Here is an 18919-nt window from a genome sequence, read left to right as displayed (position 1 = left end):
CTGCTATCGCAAGGTCCGATCCTCCACCCTGCCTTACGGCATCTAAATTTGACGGCCTGGAAGCTGAATCCCTGATTCTTAGGGGTAGAGGTCTGTCTCAGAAAGTAATCTCTACCCTAATCAGAGCCAGGAAACCGGTCTCTAGGGTGATTTATCACAGGGTCTGGAAGGCCTATGTAGGCTGGTGTGAGTCCAAGCTATGGCTTCCTCGCAAGTTCACCATCGATAGAGTTTTAAGTTTTCTCCAGCTAGGAGTGGATAAAGGATTGGCATTAAGCACAATCAAAGGACAGATTTCTGCTCTGTCAGTGTGGTTTCAGCGGCCGCTGGCCACCCACTCGCTGGTTAAGACCTTCCTTCAAGGGGTCTTGCGTATTAAACCTCCAGTTAAATCCCCGCTTTGCCCGTGGGATTTAAATCTTGTTCTGTCAAGTTTACAGAAACAACTGTTTGAGCCGTTGGCTGAAATTCCTTTGGTTTTACTGACAAGGAAGTTAGTATTTTTGGTCGCCATAGTGTCCGCAAGAAGAGTTTCAGAACTGGCGGCCTTATCCTGTAAGGAACCATATTTTATTTTTCATAAGGACAAGGTCGTTCTCCGCCCTCATCCTTCCTTCCTACCGAAGGTTATATCCAGTTTTCATCTAAACCAGGATTTGGTATTACCATCCTTCTTCCCTAAACCTACTTCCAGAAAGGAAGGGTTGCTGCATACCTTGGATATTGTCAGGGCCATGAAGGCCTATCTTAAAGCTACAGAGAAGATCCGGAAAACGGATGTGTTGTTCATTTTACCGGATGGGCCCAAGAAAGGGCAGGCAGCTGCAAAGTCCACCATCTCTAGGTGGATTAAGCAGTTAATCACTCAGGCCTACGGCTTGAAGGGGTTGCCTCCTCCAGTATCATTAAAGGCTCATTCTACTAGGGCCATGGGCGCCTCCTGGGCAGCACATCACCAGATCTCTATGGCTCAAGTTTGCAAGGCGGCAACCTGGTCTTCTGTCCACACGTTTACAAAATTCTACCAGTTGGACGTAAGAAGGAATACTGATACAGCCTTTGGGCAGGCAGTGCTGCAGGCTGCAGTTTGAGACCCTCGGATTCCGGGGGCTCCCCTTTTTTGAGTTAAATTTAAAATTTAAGATTATTTTTCTCAACTAAGTTGGATTTATTATGATTTGAGTATATCTCTAAATTAAATCCTTTTGTCTTGGAGATGTTCTCCCTCCCCTCATTGTAAGCATTGCTTTGGGACATCCCATATAGTAATGAATGCCGCTCTGTGTCCCGTGATGTAACGATAAAGAAAAAGAGATTTTTAATACAGCTTACCTGTAAAATCTTTTTCTTGGAGTACATCACGGGACACAGAGCTCCCACCCCTCTTTTGGGGACCATTTTGGGAGGCATACTGCTTGCTACAAAACTGAGGTACTCCTCCTATGGGAGGGGGTTATATAGGGAGGGGCATTTCCTGTTTGAGATTGCCAGTGTCCATCACCTGAAGGTACTCCATATAACCCATATAGTAATGAATGCCGCTGTGTCCCGTGATGTACTCCAAGAAAAAGATTTTACAGGTAAGCTGTATTAAAAATCTCTTTTTTTCCCGTTTCCCTTTTTTTCTGTTCGTTTATTTTTCGTTATATTTTGTATTCTGCCGCGTTCGTATTTTTAAAATGATTTTATTCGTTCCTTCGTTTTTACGTTGGTTTAATTTTCATTGGTTTGCTATTCGTATTTACATTATATTTTCCATCATGCCGCATTCGTATTTTCGTAAGAAATATATCTTCGTTGCTTTATGATCATTCGTATTTTCGTGTCTAATTTCCTTTTGATTGTAAAAACGTACTTTTGTAGATTTTATTGCATTGGTAATTCTGCTAGAATAAATTTCCGTTTATTCGACACACTACTCGTTGTAATTTTGTAATTCGTACTTTACTGTGATTGACTTGACTGTCTTAGTTAGCACACACACCCTGTCTAGAATGAAGTCTGACGTAGAAGAAAACTAAAATATGTCAGATATTACAAATACAAATCTAGAAATTAGATGCACTGCAGTCTAACACAGAAAAAGACACAAGGAGCCAGGAGGTAATGAGAAAGAAGCTCATTGGGGGAAGGAACAAACCTCTTTAGAGGAAAGGGACAGCGCTCAGTGGCTATTGGTCAATGTCCAGAAATATTTCAGTACTAACGAAAGCTAATTTACATTATTTCGTATTTTCATTTCCGTTTTCCGAAGATTCGTAATTTATTTTTCGTTAGTTTTGATTTTCGTTTTTTATTCTTTGTTCGGCATTTCGGTTGTTTTCTTTTCGGTTTTCGAATATTAGTAAGTTTGCATTTTCGTTCATTTCGTTTTTCGTAATTTTTTTTTTTTTTTTGGGTTCGGTATTTTCGTTGTTTATATGTTTTCGTTTCTTTCTTCTTTCGTATCTTCGTTGTTTTCCATATTCGTTATTTTGAAAATATCGTTATTCGTTATTAATTGCGCTAAACCGTTCGTTCATTCGTATGTTAACGAATCAACCAAAATAACGAAAATTTACGGAAAACGTATTCGTAACTTAAAAAATTGCACATGTCTACTATTTAGTTCCATGTTATCCCACTAGCACACCCACGAGAAACCTGTGAGGAGGACCCCAAGGTTTTGACTGCCTACAGTCTTTATAGCTTATCCCAAGGTCTTCAAAGAACAAGGATGGAACTCCAAGCCCGTGAAAGAGGTCATTGAGCTTTTAGCTTCTGACATTGCAATCATGTGTCAGTGTTAAATTCGGTCAGCCATTAGTGGGTATTTACTTATTACTTAACCACTTGAAATCAGCCGACTAGTCTGATGGTCACTTTGTTACTTTTTGTTTCACAAACAAAGCCAGCAAATATTTACTTGCTTTGTAGTAGAATATATAATATGTAACCTGGAGTGATATAACACAAATTGTGCGGGCATGGTCTACCATTATTACCGGTAAGCCAGTCCTGAGCAATGTGCAGCAGACATTGGAGCAAATACCCGTAGACAGAAAATAGCCAAAAAAGTCTGGGGGTCTTGGATGCAAATAAAAAAAGTCAGGGGGAGATGAGCACTTACTGACGTGCAAAAAAAAAGTGTAAAATACAGTAAAAGCCTTATTTTATTAAAATATACAGTTGTGTGAAAAATTGTTTGCCCCCTTTCTGATTTTTTTGCATATTTGTCACACTTAAATGACTCAGATCATCAAACGAATTTTATCATTACACAAACATAACCCGAGTAACATACAAAATGCAGTTTTCAAATGATGGTTTCATTTATTAAGGCAAAAAAGCTTTCCAAACCCGCCTGACTTTATGTGAAAAAGTAATTGCCCCCTAAACCTAATAACTGGTTGTGCCACCCTCGGCGGCAACAACTGCAATCAAGCGTTTGCGATAACCGACAATGGGGTTGATTTACTAAAGGCAAATCCACTTTGCACTACAAATGTACTGCTGCAAGTGCACTTGGAAGTGCAGTCGCTGTGGATCTGAGGGGGAGATGAGGGGAAGCTCTGCTGATTTTATCATCCAATCATGTGCAAGCTAAAATGCTTTTTTTTATTTTCCTTGCATGTCCCACCTCAGACCTACAGTGACTGCTCTTCCACTTCCAAATGCACTTGTAGTGCAAAGTGGATTTGCCTTTAGTAAATAAACCCCAATGAGTCTTTCACATTACTGTGCAGCAATTTTAGCCCACTCTTCTTTGCAGAATTGTTTTAATTCAGCCACATTGAAGGGTTTTCCAGCATGAACGGCCTGTGTAAGGTTATGATACGGCATTTCAATTGGATTCAAGTCGGGGCTTTGACTAGGCCCCTCCAAAATCTAAATTTTGCTTTGTTTGAACTGTTTGGAGGTGAACTTGTTGTTGTGTTTCAGATCACTGTCCTGCTGCATAACCCAAGTCACTTGAGCTTAAGGTCACGAACTGATGGCTGGGCATTCGCCTTTAGGATTTTCTAGTAGTAGAGCTCATAATTCATGCATCCAACAATTATGGTAAGTCATCCAGGTCCTGTAGCTGCAAAGCAGCCCCAGACCATCACACTACCACCACCATGTCTGACTGCTGGTATGATGTTCTTGTTATGCAATGCTGTATTCGTTTTATGCCAGATGTAATGAGACACACACCTTCCAAAATGTTACATTTTTGTCTCATCAGTCCAATATTTGCCTAAAAGTCTTGGGATAATCAAGATGTTTTTTGGTAAATGTGAGATGAGCCTTTGTGTTCTTTTGGTCAGCAGTGGCTTTGGCCTTGATCTCCCCCAAGGATGCCATTTTCTTTCTCGTACATCACGGGACACAGAGCGGCATATTCATTACTATGTGGGTTATATGGAGTACCTTCAGGTGATGGACACTGGCAATCTCAAACAGGAAGTGCCCCTCCCTATATAACCCCCTCCCATAGGAGGAGTACCTCAGTTTTTTCGCCAGTGTCTTAGGTGTTGGTCATGGTTTAGCTTACCTCCACATCCTTGGGATTAAGGTGGGCTAACCGGTTCTGTCCAAAGGCCTCAGTGCTAAAGTGGTCAGCAACCGGACCCCAAACCATTGGGGTGTAGCCCATAATGCTTTCTGTTCAGAGAGCTGGACCCTGGGCCCAGAACTTAGAAACCTCTGGGGGCCTAATGTTTCTGTTGCCAGGGTGCTATATGGGCCCAGGACAGTGGCTCCTTCATAGGAACCCAGGGCCTGAAGGTCTAGACGCCACCCACGGAGATGGGGAAGATTGGACCTCTTGCTGTGCAAAAGTCCTGCGGCATGGAGCAGGTAAGTATTGGGGGAGCTTGCGGAACTTGGTTCTTAGCAGGTTCCCTACAGGGGGTGCACAGGGGGACAGGCCTGGGTATGCTCTGCATTGGCAAGGAATCACTATGTCTATGACAGAGACAGGATGATTCAATCTTTTTCCCCCAGTAATATGTGACCTCCCTGGTAAGTGTTGCTTAGCTGGGCTGCTGGCGCTAGGTGTGGGATCTCTGTAAGAGGGGAGTCTTTTTCCCATGCTAAAAGGAGGTCTGTGACCTACCTAAAGGGCTTACCTGCCTGGGTGCCTGCGCTGCTCCGTCCTCCTCCATGTGTGATGGCCCCCGCCGACGGGCGCGAGCGTGCGTGCGTGCCCGAGATATAAACGATTTTCGCGCCGTTTCCGTGGTGGGGGCGCGTCCCTGTGGGCGGCGAATCACAAATAAAGGAAGGGGAGGTCCTTCCATTAGCTGCTAAGAGCTCAGTGTCATCCTGAGCTAGAGGAGAGGAGGACACAGAGCGGAGCACGCCGAGGACACCCGGTGGCGAAAGGTAGAATTGCAGTTTTTCTAAGGACTGTCAAACCTACAGATAGGTTTTCTTTTTCCTTTTTTCAGCAGATGGCTATTGGCAATACTTAGTGGGAGACAGAGTGGTTTCTTTTCCTCTTCAAAAAAAAAAAAAAAAAGAAGAAAAAGAGAAGAAGGGAAAGAACTGCTGATCTCCCTTCTCAGTTTGGGCGTTAGTCTCTATCGCTCCCAAACCGACAGATCCCCTTAGCTACGTCTGTGGCTGGGTGATAGCAGGTGTACCTCGGTATTGTACCATGCCTTCTGGGTCAGAGGGTACAAAGGGTGGGGATTCCCCCGCAAAATCCGAGGGCTCAGACACGGCTATGCCGCTGCTCTCCCCACAGGACATATCAGGGCACGCCTTGATGGGACCTGGGGGATCTGGTGCTGGGGCTGATCCAGGTCAGTCCAACCCCGGCTTTGTCACTGAGAGAGTTCTTGCTGTTTCTTTAGGTGAACTAGAGAAAAGAATGGCAAAAAGGATAGCTAAAGCTATATCGGGTAGAAAGCGGACTAGGTCTCCGTCACCCGAGCAAGAACCCTCAGACACAGAAATCCTTTCCCTGGGGGAATTGGATGGACTTGACGCTTTGGACCAGGGTGGTTCAGAGATCGAGGATCTGGATACTGAGGGGTCTGGTTCAGCTTACCAAGGGGAAAGTTTGTGGGTTCAGGCCTTAACGGACATGGTCCATGAGGCATTTAAGTTACCCATACCAGAACCTCAAGTATCGGCGGTTTCAGCTTTAGGCTCTTTAAGAACGCCTCAAAGCAACGCAGTTTTCCCGATCCATCCTCTACTCGAGGAGGTCATGTTTCAGGATTGGATTAAGCCAGATAGAGTCTTTTTACCACCTAAAAAATTCTCTGTTTTATATCCCATGGAGGAGAAATTCTCCAAAAGATGGGCGCCCCCGGCGGTGGACGCAGCCATCTCCTATGTGAACAGATCTTTAACTTGTCCGGTGGAAAACGTACAGGTGTTTAAGGATCCGGTTGATAAACGCTTGGAAACATTACTGAAAGCCTCCTTTACTTCAGCAGGGGCGATAGTTCAGCCCGCTGTGGCTGCTATTGGAATTACCCAAGCATTATCAGATAAGACTAAGCAAATGCTTAAACTTATCCCTGCCCAACAGGCAGAGGAATTTTCGGATATACCGAGGGCTATACGCTTTACGGTGGATGCTATCAAGGACTCCATCCAGCAGGCATCACGTTTATCCTTATTTCTAATCCATATGAGAAGGCTCTTATGGTTGAAGAGTTGGGAGGCTGAGCCCCCATGCAAAAAGCTCCTGGTAGGGTTTCCCTTCCATGGAGGACGACTCTTCGGAGAAGATCTGGATAGATATATTCAGACTATATCAAGCGGCAAAAGCACTCTCTTGCCAGTCAAGAAGAAGGCCCGAGGGCCCGCGTTTAAACGCCAGCCCTCCCCGGGACAGGGGCCCTCTAATACCAGACAGTATCGACGGCCTCCTGCAAGATCAGGCTTTAACAATAAGCCACAAGGCCAAGCCACTGGGGGCAAGAAGCAGTGGTACCGCAACCGGCGAAGCCAGCCCCCAAGTCGGCCTTATGAAGGGGCGCCCCCACCCACAAGGGTGGGGGGAAGGCTACGTCTCTTTGCAGAAGTTTGGGAGGCCAGCATTCCCGACTGCTGGGTACGGTCTTCCGTGGCCACGGGCTACAAACTAGAATTTTCAGAATTCCCTCCTCCTCATTACCAGGAGTCAAGAGTACCAGGCGACCCGGTGAAGGGAGCCGCGTTGATGGCGGCATTGAATCATCTGCTGTGCCAGAAGGTGATAGTAGAAGTACCAGTCCAGGAACAGGGCTTGGGGTTCTACTCCAACCTGTTTATCATCCCAAAGCCCAACGGCGATGTCAGGCCAATTTTGGACTTAAAGGGAGTAAATGCGTACCTAAAGGTCCGCTCATTCCGGATGGAAACTATTCGGTCAGCTGTCGCCGTGCTCCAGAAGGACGACTTCATGGCGTCCATAGACATAAAGGATGCTTACCTTCATGTGCCAATTTTTCAGCCACATCAGGTATTTCTACGCTTCTCGGTGGCTCAGCGTCATTTCCAATTTGTGGCGCTCCCCTTCGGGTTGGCTACGGCCCCCCGGGTATTCACGAAGGTCCTAGCCCCAATCCTAGCCAATCTAAGGACCCAAGGGGTCACGGTCCTGGCTTACCTGGACGACCTCTTGGTCGTAGACCACTCGTTTCCTGGCCTGGAACTAGCAGTCGCCCTCACGGTTCAGTACCTCGAGAGGTTCGGCTGGGTCCTAAATCGAGACAAATCAGCATTTCGGCCCACAAGGCAGCTGGAATATCTCGGCATGAGATTGGATACAGAACAACAGAAGGTGTTCCTACCTCTATTAAAGGTCAAGACCATCAAAGAGCTAATACAAATAGTTCTGAGCAAGAGAAAGCCAACTGTTCGCCTATGTATGCGGCTACTAGGCAAGATGGTGGCCACCTTCGAGGCGGTACCGTATGCTCAGAGCCACACTCGCATCCTGCAGGCAGCCATCCTGTCAGCATGGAGCAAGAGGCCTCAGGCCTTGGAGATTCCTTTGCCACTCTCACCAAGAGTCCGGCAAAGTCTATCTTGGTGGTTAAACCCTCAGAATCTCCTGAAGGGAAAGACGTTCAGTCCTGTGACCTGGAAGATAGTAACCACAGACGCCAGCCTGATCGGCTGGGGAGCAATTTTGGATGGTTGCACTCGCCAGGGCACTTGGGCAGCGGCAGAAAAGCAGTTGCCCATCAATATCTTGGAGCTCAGAGCTGCCCGACTAGCCCTCAGGGCTTGGACGTCCAAACTGCAGGGGTTCCCGGTGAGAATACAATCGGACAATGCCACGGCGGTGGCATACATAAATCACCAAGGGGGAACCAAGAGTCAAGCCGCTCAGAAAGAAGTGAGCTTGATTTTCTTGTGGGCAGAAGCCCATGTGCCCTGCATATCGGCTATATTCATTCCCGGAGTGGACAACCTACAGGCGGACTTCTTAAGTCGCCAGACTCTATTGCCGGGGGAGTGGTCTCTGCATCCACAGGTCTTTCAGACACTCTGCCAGAAGTGGGGAGTGCCGGACGTGGATATCATGGCATCGAGACTAAACAAGAAGCTAGACAGGTTCATGTCCCGCACAAGGGATCCCAGAGCCTGCGGAACCGATGCGTTAGTTTGCCCTTGGCATCAGTTCAAACTTCTTTATGCATTTCCCCCGCTCCAGTTACTACCCCGCCTGCTGCGCAGGATCAGGGTGGAGCACATACCAGTCATCCTGGTAGCTCCAGCATGGCCCAGAAGGGTATGGTATTCACTAATCCTGAAGATGGTAGTGGGAGACCCTTGGACTCTTCCTCTACGGCCAGACCTGCTATCGCAAGGTCCGATCCTCCACCCTGCCTTACGGCATCTAAATTTGACGGCCTGGAAGCTGAATCCCTGATTCTCAGGGGTAGAGGTCTGTCTCAGAAAGTAATCTCTACCCTAATCAGAGCCAGGAAACCGGTCTCTAGGGTGATTTATTACAGGGTCTGGAAGGCCTATGTAGGCTGGTGTGAGTCCAAGCGATGGCTTTCTCGCAAGTTTACCATCGATAGAGTATTACGTTTTCTCCAGCTAGGAGTGGATAAAGGACTGGCATTAAGCACAATCAAAGGACAGATTTCAGCTTTGTCAGTGTGGTTTCAGCGGCCGCTGGCCACCCACTCGCTAGTTAAGACCTTCCTTCAAGGGGTCTTACGTATTAATCCTCCAGTTAAATCCCCGCTTTGCCCGTGGGATTTAAATCTTGTTCTGTCAAGTTTACAGAAACAACCTTTTGAGCCGTTGGCTGAAATTCCTTTGGTTTTACTGACAAGGAAGTTAGTATTTTTGGTCGCCATAGTTTCCGCCAGAAGAGTATCGGAACTGGCAGCCTTATCCTGTAAGGAACCATATCTTATTTTACATAAGGACAAGGTCGTTCTCCGCCCTCATCCTTCCTTCCTACCGAAGGTTATATCCAGTTTTCATCTAAACCAGTATTTGGTATTACCATCCTTCTTCCCTAAACCTACTTCCAGAAAGGAAGGGTTGCTGCATACCTTGGATATTGTCAGGGCCATGAAGGCCTATCTTAAAGCTACAGAGAAGATCCGGAAAACAGATGTGTTGTTCATTTTACCGGATGGGCCCAAGAAAGGGCAGGCAGCTGCAAAATCCACCATCTCGAGATGGATTAAACAGTTAATCACTCAGGCCTACGGCTTGAAAGGGTTGCCTCCTCCGTTATCATTAAAGGCTCATTCTACTAGGGCCATGGGCGCCTCCTGGGCAGCACACCACCAGATCTCTATGGCTCAAGTTTGCAAGGCGGCAACCTGGTCTTCTGTCCACACGTTTACAAAATTCTACCAGTTGGACGTAAGAAGGAATACTGATACAGCCTTTGGGCAGGCAGTGCTGCAGGCTGCAGTTTGAGACCCTCGGATTCCGGGGGCTCCCTTTTGAGTTAAATTTAAAAATTATTTTTCTCAACTAGGTTGGATTTATTATGATTTGAGTATATCTCTAAATTAAATCCTTTTGTCTTGGGAAGATGTTCTCCCTCCCCTCATTGTAAGCATTGCTTTGGGACATCCCACATAGTAATGAATATGCCGCTCTGTGTCCCGTGATGTACGAGAAAGAAAAAGGGATTTTTAATACAGCTTACCTGTAAAATCCTTTTCTTGGAGTACATCACGGGACACAGAGCTCCCACCCCTCTTATGGGGACCATTTTTGGGAGGCATACTGCTTGCTACAAAACTGAGGTACTCCTCCTATGGGAGGGGGTTATATAGGGAGGGGCACTTCCTGTTTGAGATTGCCAGTGTCCATCACCTGAAGGTACTCCATATAACCCACATAGTAATGAATATGCCGCTCTGTGTCCCGTGATGTACTTCAAGAAAAGGATTTTACAGGTAAGCTGTATTAAAAATCCCTTTTTTGCCCAGTCTCTTTCTTATTGTTGAATCATGAACACTGATCTTACCTGAGGCAAGTGAGGCCTGCAGTTCTTTAGATGTTGTTCTGGGTTCTTTTATGACCTGGATGAATCGTCGTCAAGCTCTTGGAGTAATATTTGTAGGCCAGCCACTTCTAGGAAGGTTCACCATTGTTCCAAGTTATCTCCATTTGTGAGTAATGGCTCTCCCAGTGGTTCACTGGATTTCCAAAACCTTAGAAATGGCTTTGAAACTCTTCCTAGACCGATACATGTACATTACTTTGTTTCTAATCTTTCACCAACCTCTCCTATCTACCTTGAGTTGACTGTTGGTTGTGTTTGGCCAGTAATAAAAGCACAGAAAACGTCACCCTGTTGTCTGGACATTCCGTCATTCGCTCTCATCACCATCCTCTACTTCATCATCACCCCTAGACACATCACAGAGGTAACATAATCATGCTGTCCCAAATCTAACCAGCGGCTCCTCTGGGGGTACCGCTACACGTGTATTTTTAGTTACCAACATTCTATAATGTGTGTATATTTACATACCAACATTTTTTAATGGCTGTATGTTTCGTTAGCAGATGAACATAATTTATCTGACACTTTTTTCACTGCAAAAACTGGCTAAAAAGGTAACTTTTCAGGTTCCTGCACACTTGGGTTTTAACAGTGATTTTGTTGATGTTACCTTGTGTTTTATTTTGTGCACATTTAGATGAGCAAGTTTGTGGATATGGTATTTAGATATGGTGGCTGTTACTTTGATATAACCCGCACCAAAACATTGGTTCAAATAAACAAATCTTTTTATGACCCTCCTGTCCTTTTAAAGTTTCTCTTCCTGGTACAATAGCTTTTATTGAAAGTTATGAGAATAACCACTGGTCAACCGCACAGGTGGTTCACAACTACTGAGCATATTGTGATAGCGTAAGTGGGATCTTATGCAACATAACAATTTTGTAATACAAGATGTCATCTGATGACCTCACGGTTTGAGCCTTAGGTCTGTGCAGACTTCCTAAGTCCAATGAGCAAAATTCCACTTTCAACCTGCACAACTCGCTGTTGCTTTCGAGCTGCACACAGGCCCTGTATCCCCTATTACAGGGGTGCCCAACCAGTGGCCCGTGGATCCCTCTGATGTGGCCCATGACCTCCTGCTCTGGGATGGAATAGAATACTGTTATTAAAGGTCGGTCTTATTTTCTAAAATCACAGTGTATATACGGGCATATCTGTTCTGCAGTGGTTACTGGACTGCTTTCAAACTGATCCGTAGGCGCAGAGCACCTGTGGGTTACCTGCACTGAGCCATAGACTTCTGTTATTACCTGCGATTTTGGTGAGCTTTCTGAAAGTGCACCAAACCTGCAGAATATAATAGAAGTCCATTACAAAGTGCAGGAAAGCCAAAGGTACACTGCCTTGCACCCGCGGTGTGGGTAAACCACAGTGCATCAGTGTGAAAGCAGCCTTGGTCCCCTTTCACATGGCCAGTTCGACCCAATTGGACCCTCCATTCACCTTTAAGGAGTGGCAGATGTAAACCAATTTGTGTCCTACCTCCAATCCAATCCGCAAAAAAAAAAAAAAGAGTGTAATGGTCTGTTTCCATGTTCACTCTGCATATACAGAGCAGACACGGACATGCCATACGCCCGCTCCGCTCATTGTGGTCCACGACCGGTTACCAAGTCACTTAAGTGGCCCTCGCTCTTCAAAAGGTTGGGCACCCCTGCCCTATTATCTGTGTGCCCATTCAAATTTTTTTATGAGCTAGCAATGTTTTTCTGTCATAACATTCACTGTATTACTTTATACCCAACACATTGTATGGTTATCCATTTTTATTTCAGTAAATGTAATCTTCTAGTGGACTGCAGCCACAAGTTCTTCCAGGTTTTTTTTTTTAACAGACATACTCCTAAAAGTTTCACATCATCTTTCGACATTGGATATAAAATAATAACAGAAATACCAGGCAGTAAGTCAGCCATATTTATTAATGACATATTTGTAGATGCTGAAAGCAACATTGTTTAGAAAAAAAGTAAAAATAATAGAAAAATAGAAAAAAAAAATATTAAAGAATACAGAAGTAAAATGCATAGTTAAATGTAATAGCCAGATCAGACTTTGCCCTATTTCTGTGAGAAAGGTGTCAAAGGCAACTGTTTCTTAGAATACAGATCTGACATGTAAACATTCATTATGTCCTGGTTACTGACAATTTGCCAGTGCCGTTTGGCAGAATTGATTGACAACTCTTTTTACATGAATTGTAGCACTTGTGAATGTTCTAAAACTGTAACAAATATGGACGCTGCAACTGGAAACCTTTATTTTACTCCATGTTGCCATTTCATTATATTTCTGAGCTTATACAAAAGACTTTAAGGCACTTTAAGTACAAATTATTTTCACTTGTCCCTGCAACCTAAAAAGAGTGATATGACCAAAACACAAATTATAAATGTATGTATACAATGATCAGTTTATGAAGATATCCAAAGTAGCAGTGATCAGTCCATAAAGGAATCCAAAATAGATTAAATGTCCTTGAATATTCGTGTCTCAGTGGTAATAAACAGCTAAACACCAAAAGTGCACCTTCCAACGTGATAAAAAAAAAGGCTGTGCCTTAACCAGATGACTAGACTCCACATTATAGGAGCCTAGTGAAGCGTGGGTTCATACAATACATAGGATCCGTCCTCTGGATGTAGGCAGGATGACGAAGATATCAGTTTAAATAGCCGCTCTCTCTGTCTCTCGCTGCCAGATGAGGTGTAAAAAAGAACGCCAACATAGCATAAAGCTGGGATGGTTTATTGAGATAATACAAGCCAAATCAGACCGGGATAAAAAAAACAATGCCACGGATGACGTCAGTTATGACAAAACTAGTAGAGTGGAGTCTATGCTCAGTCTCACCACACTAGTTCTTATGTAATCTGCAGATAGTTTTTTTTTTATCCTGAAACTTTTTATCCCTGTCTTATCGGACTTATCTCAATAAACCATCATGGTTTTATGCTTTGATGGCGTTCTTCGTCTCTTTTTTTACACCTCATCTGGGAGAGAGAGACAGAGAGAGCAGCCATTTAAACTGATATCTTCGTCTTCCTGCATACATCCAGAGGACAAATCCTATGTATTGTATGAACCCGCGCTTTACTAGGCTCCTATAAAATGGAGTCCCGTCTTCTGTTAAGGGCACAGCCTCTTTTTTTTTTTTTTTTTCTCACGGTGGAAGGTGCACTTTTGGATTTTTAGCCATTTATTACCACTGAGACACGAATATTCAAGGACATTTCATCTATTTTGGATTCCTTTATGGAATGATCAGTTACTTTGGATGTCTTCGTAGACTAATCACTGTATATACACATATATACATTTATATTTAGTGTTTTGGTCATATCACTCTTTTTTAGAGTAGCAATCTTGAGTTTTTACTTTTTACATTAATACAGGCAAATCATGCCTATAGCATTTTGTATACAAAAATGGCACTTGTACTAGGGGTAAGTCAACACTTTAATAAAAACGTTGTTGGTCTTCAAATTTTTTAGTGAATCAAAGACAACTGTAACATGCTATAAATATACAATTCTATCTAATGTTCTCTATGGTAGTCTGTGGAATTGTACAATAATGTACATAACCTTTATACTTTATGTGTCAGTTAATATTGCTATTTGTTTTATGAAGAGTTACCCTTGAAGTACCGGTATATTATAATTTTTTAACACAGTGTGGGAAAATATCCAAGTGTACTGACAGCAGTTTTGAACACTTTCAGACACTTGTCAACAGTGAGAACTCAGAATGTGCAAGAAGTATTGAGTGTCTTTAAAGTACTGAAGCTAGTGGATCAGAATGATGAAGAGTGAGATCGTCTATGGCAGCCTCCATACTTCTTAAGCCTCGTACACGCGGCCGGTTTTCCTGACGGGAAAACTGCGAGAAGAGCTTTTGTCTGGGAATCCTGGCTGTGTGTATGCTCCTCACAGTTTTTCCGATGCCCAAAAACCACCGGACAAAAAAAGAGAACCAGCTCTCTTTTTTCCCCGCTGGGAAAACTGGCAAACTTTTGCCCGGCGGTTTTTGGCAGTTCCCCTATGGGGGAAAACTGCGATGGAGCATTTACACGGCCGAGATTCCCGACCAAAGCTCAATCGCAGTTTTCCTGTCGGGAAAACCGGCCGTGTGTAGGGGGTTCTCGGCTTTCCCCTCGGAATTTCCGACGGGAACTTTTCCCGTCGGAAATCCTGCACGTGTGTAAGGGGCATTTGTTTCCCATATGTCCAGAATGGGAATTGATTAGAGAAGGAAGATTCATCCCTTTTTCCCTGGAACCTGTTTGACTAAAACCAGACCTGCTCTGGGTTGTAGTACCAATGCATGGCTATGACAGCTGTTCACTCTGAAACTAATGTGTAGTAAAAAAAAAATTGGCACAAAAATTTATACAAGTAAAAGCAGATGCAATAGTTATTGAAATGTGGTGAACACAGGGTGATTTTTCTGATGCAGCTTTATCACTGAAAGCAATATTCTGAATAATAATACACTACTCAGGATCAGGAGGTTTGACACAGTGAGCAGTTTGTAATTTACACCAACGTGCTTCTGGTCCTTCAGTTTGCAGTATGGGTATCCAACTGTCCACTGGTTACTGTGAATTAATATTTATGGAAGCCTCCCAACACATGAGGATGTTACAGAACGCACCTACAACACGCACATAGGCCAGAGCCCATTTTTATACTTCTTACATTGAAGATGTTTCAGCTTATGTCGTTTAACATTTTTAGGGGAAGTAAAATATCCCTACACAAGATTTGCATTCTTACTTTTTAAACTATTATTAAATCTTGTTCATCTAAGTACATGTCGGTTTTCAGCAACTACGCTTAGAGTCCAGTTTTTATATACACATAAACTTGGTATTATAATGTTAAAATCACAGTATCAATTTATGAAATCTGTCGCCCTTTGATCAACAACAGGCAATACGTTAAAACTAAGTATATAAAATGTCCTGACTCTTATTTGCATAGAGGTATACTATTTGTTTTACTGCACATACTGAATATATCCGAGCCCTGAGATAGACCTGTATCATCTACATAGTACATTATTGTATAAGGAAAAATGCCAAGATCTTTCCCATTATTCTGCCATACTAAAGTGCAAATATGTGTTGTACCCAGGCACAAGCAGTTGTATATAAAGACATTTGGAAGTTCATTTAAAAAGCAAGATAGAATAGTAAAGCATATTGTTTACCTAATTGTACCTATTTCTTATCGGAAATGAGATATCAAACAGAGCTTTGGATGAGTTTGTGGATCAGAATTCACATTTCTTTTGTTTTCCTACCCTCTTTGGTCGTTCCCTGCTAAACCCTACTCTCCCTTCTTATCCTGCTGCCCTTCATCGCCTGTGGAAGGATTCTCACTCACATCATTTGGTGCATCTTTTTGTTCACTATTATTTTTCTGCTCCTCAGCTACATCTTGCACATCACTTGAAGTTTGTTCATCAGTGTTTTCCACCACAGCAGCATCCTTCTCATCAGTGTCTTTAGGCTGCTCCTCAGATATATTCTTATTGTCCTTGTCAATGCTGGTGACATCAGAGTCTTCCTGTCCAGCTTCAGCCTGCTCCCCATTTCCTTCGTTTTTCTCCTCTTTGCTAGATGACTCCTTCTCTCCTTCCTTATTATCCCCATCAACTGTGGGCTTATCCTGTCCTGCTTCCTGCTTATCTCCATCATCTTTAGCTGGTTCCTCACCCCCTGCTTTTTCCCCTTCATCTTTAGCTGGCTCCTTACCTTCATCCTTCTTCTCGCCATCCCCCCCTTCCTTCTTCTCCTCTTGCTTTTCCTCTGGCTCCACTTGATCCTTGGCTTGATCTGCAGACCCTTCCTGCACCTCCTCTCCATCTTTAGTCTTTTCATCTCTTTCCTTTTTCTCCTCCCCAACTTTTTTCTCTTCCCCGTCTATGGATTTATCCTCCCCTCCTTTATTCTCACCATCATCTCTAGTCTGATCCCCACTGCTTTCTTTTTTCTCCTCACCATCTTTGGACTGCTCATTGTCTCCTTCTTTTTTGTCATCCCCATCTTTGGACTGCTCACCATCACCACCTTCTTTCTTTTCATCCCCATCTTTGGACTTCTCACCACCACCACCTTCTTTCTTTTCATCCCCATCTTTGGACTGCTCACCATCGCCACCTTCTTTCTTTTCATCCCCATCTTTGGACTGCTCATCATCTTTTTTCTTTTCATCCCCATCTTTGGACTGCTCTTCCTCTTTATCACCTTCCTTTTTGTCATCCCCATCTTTGGATTCATCATCACCACCTTTCTTTTTGTCATCGCCATCTTGGGATTGGTCACCACTGTCATCCTTTTTGTCATCACCGTCTTTTGGCTTATCACCACTGCCATCCTTTTTGTCATCCCCGTCTTTTGACTGCTCACCGTCTCCATCCTTTGCATCTCCACTGTCTTTTGACGACTCACCACCTCCATCCTTTGCATCTCCACTGCCTTTCGACGACTCTCCACCGCCATCATTTTTGTTATCGCCATCTTTGGAAGGCTCACCGCCATTCTTTTTGTCACCTGTATCTTTGGACTGTTCACCACCATCTTTTTTGTCATCACCGTCTTTGGGTTGCCCAGCAGCTAGAGAATTTAAAATTTGTTCTATGTGTTCGTCTGTACTGTCTGTGGAATTCTGCCTTTTATTTTGCATAGGGTTGTTGCTGTCATTGAGTTCATTAATACTGCAAATATTAATAAGGAAAATATGAGTGAACCTTAAAATAATACAAAGGCAATATTTTTATTAAAATGTACCTTAGATTGAACTATATAGGTTTCCAGCTTTTTGTTATATCCCTTACCCGACACTGATCCGTAAAATTCCATTAAGAAGGTTCAGCTGTTGCAAAAAGGTATCAATCCCAGGAGGAACAATCTGCATGAAAATCACAAAATGTCAAAATGGGGCAAAAACACATTCATAAAGTATTTTAGGAAAATGCACTGTTATGATCGTGTAACTGTGCATAGACTCTCTTTAGGTAATAAGGGGGTAATGAAAAGAGAAACTATATGTGTCTATTAATATCAGCAATAACTAAGCCATTCTTACAATATTAGCAACTTTGAAATATAAGTGTAGCCACCCCGCTCCAAGCAGGGGCGACTATGTAAATTTAGTATGACTGGGTGGTAGAGAGCACAAACTGATTAATAATTTACTCCTTTGGTTTCCCCCTAAAATCTTTGTTGCTTTTGTTGCTTCCTGCTATCAGTAGGTGTCTCTGGTACCTCTGGAAATAGAGTGAGATTCCACAGTAATACTGAGTTATGAATATTTCTGGCCAACCTCTAGGAGGTTTACTGCCAATGGTGCATTCTGGGGTAAAGCATACATATTTTGCGAGGACCTTGTGAGGTCTCTCTTCCCTCTGAGTTTCAGCCTGGGGAGGCTGTGGGCCAGATTCAGATAGAGATACGACGGTGTATCTCCTGATACGCCGTCGTATCTCTGAGTTCCGTCGGTCGTATCTATGCGCCTGATTCATAGAATCAGGTTACGCATAGATCTCCCTAAGATCCGACAGGTGTAAGTGACTTACACCGTCGGATCTTAGGCTGCAATCTCACGCTGGCCGCTAGGTGGCGCTTCCGTTTGTATACGCAAGGAATATGCAAATGAGGAGTTATGCTGATTCAGAAACGAACGACCGCCCGGCGCTTTTTTTTTACGTCGTTTGCGTTCGGCTTTTTCCGGTGTATAGTTACCCCTGCTATATGCGGCGTATCCTATGTTAAGTATGGCCGTCGTTCCCGGGTCGAATTTTGAATTTTTTAGGTTGTTTGCGTAAGACGTTCGTGAATACGGATGGACGTAATTTACGTTCACGTCGAAACCAATGACGTCCTAGCGATGGCGCGACACGTCACCGCGGATGAATTCCGCGCGGATTTCGATCTGATGGTTAGTACAACCATCAGATCAAAATCCGCCAGAGGATTTATCCGCTGGAACGGTCCGGAGGACCGTTTCCAGCGGATAATCCTCTCGTGTGTATGGGGGCCTAATGCCGCGTACACACCATCGTTTTCTGCGATGGAAAAAAGCGACGCTTTATGTGCTTTAAAAAAACGTCATTTTTCAAACTTCAATTTGAACAACGACGTAGCATACACACCATCGCTTTTTCACAACGCTCTAGCACAGCGCAGTTCCGTCAATCACGCACTACGTCACTATAAAGGGTCGTTTCCATGCGGAAGACGGCCTCTTTTGCTGATATCGTGTTGCTGCGTGTTAGTAAAAGTTTGGTGAGATACGATTCGTGATTTTCAGTGACTGTGCTTTAAATTTCGTTTTCTGTCGTACAGTTTGTCTATTTGTTGTCGGATCTGTGATACAGTGCTTGTACTAAGGACGTATTTGTTTAGGCATTACGTTTGGTGTGCACGGTGCTGTTTAGCAGGTC

General features: G+C 43.9%; 1 protein-coding gene across 1 annotated transcript in view; it reads right to left on the bottom strand.

Moving 5' to 3' along the window:
• Positions 1-15245: 15245 nt before the first annotated feature.
• LOC120937729 (clustered mitochondria protein homolog) overlaps positions 15246-18919 on the bottom strand; it is a 109701-nt gene continuing 106027 nt past the window's right edge. Inside the window, exons 25-26 of the mRNA XM_040351178.1 lie at positions 17312-17385; positions 15246-17191 (exon numbers count right to left, since the gene is read on the bottom strand). Of these exons, the coding sequence (XP_040207112.1) occupies positions 15802-17191; positions 17312-17385 (1464 nt within the window). The 3' untranslated portion in view covers positions 15246-15801. The remainder of the gene's footprint in view (positions 17192-17311; positions 17386-18919) is intronic.

This window comes from Rana temporaria, chromosome 1, assembly GCF_905171775.1.
Source record: "Rana temporaria chromosome 1, aRanTem1.1, whole genome shotgun sequence".
Classification (NCBI taxonomy): Eukaryota; Metazoa; Chordata; class Amphibia; order Anura; family Ranidae; genus Rana; species Rana temporaria.
Note: the sequence above shows the minus strand (reverse complement) of the source record. Positions and strands in the feature narration are given on the sequence as shown.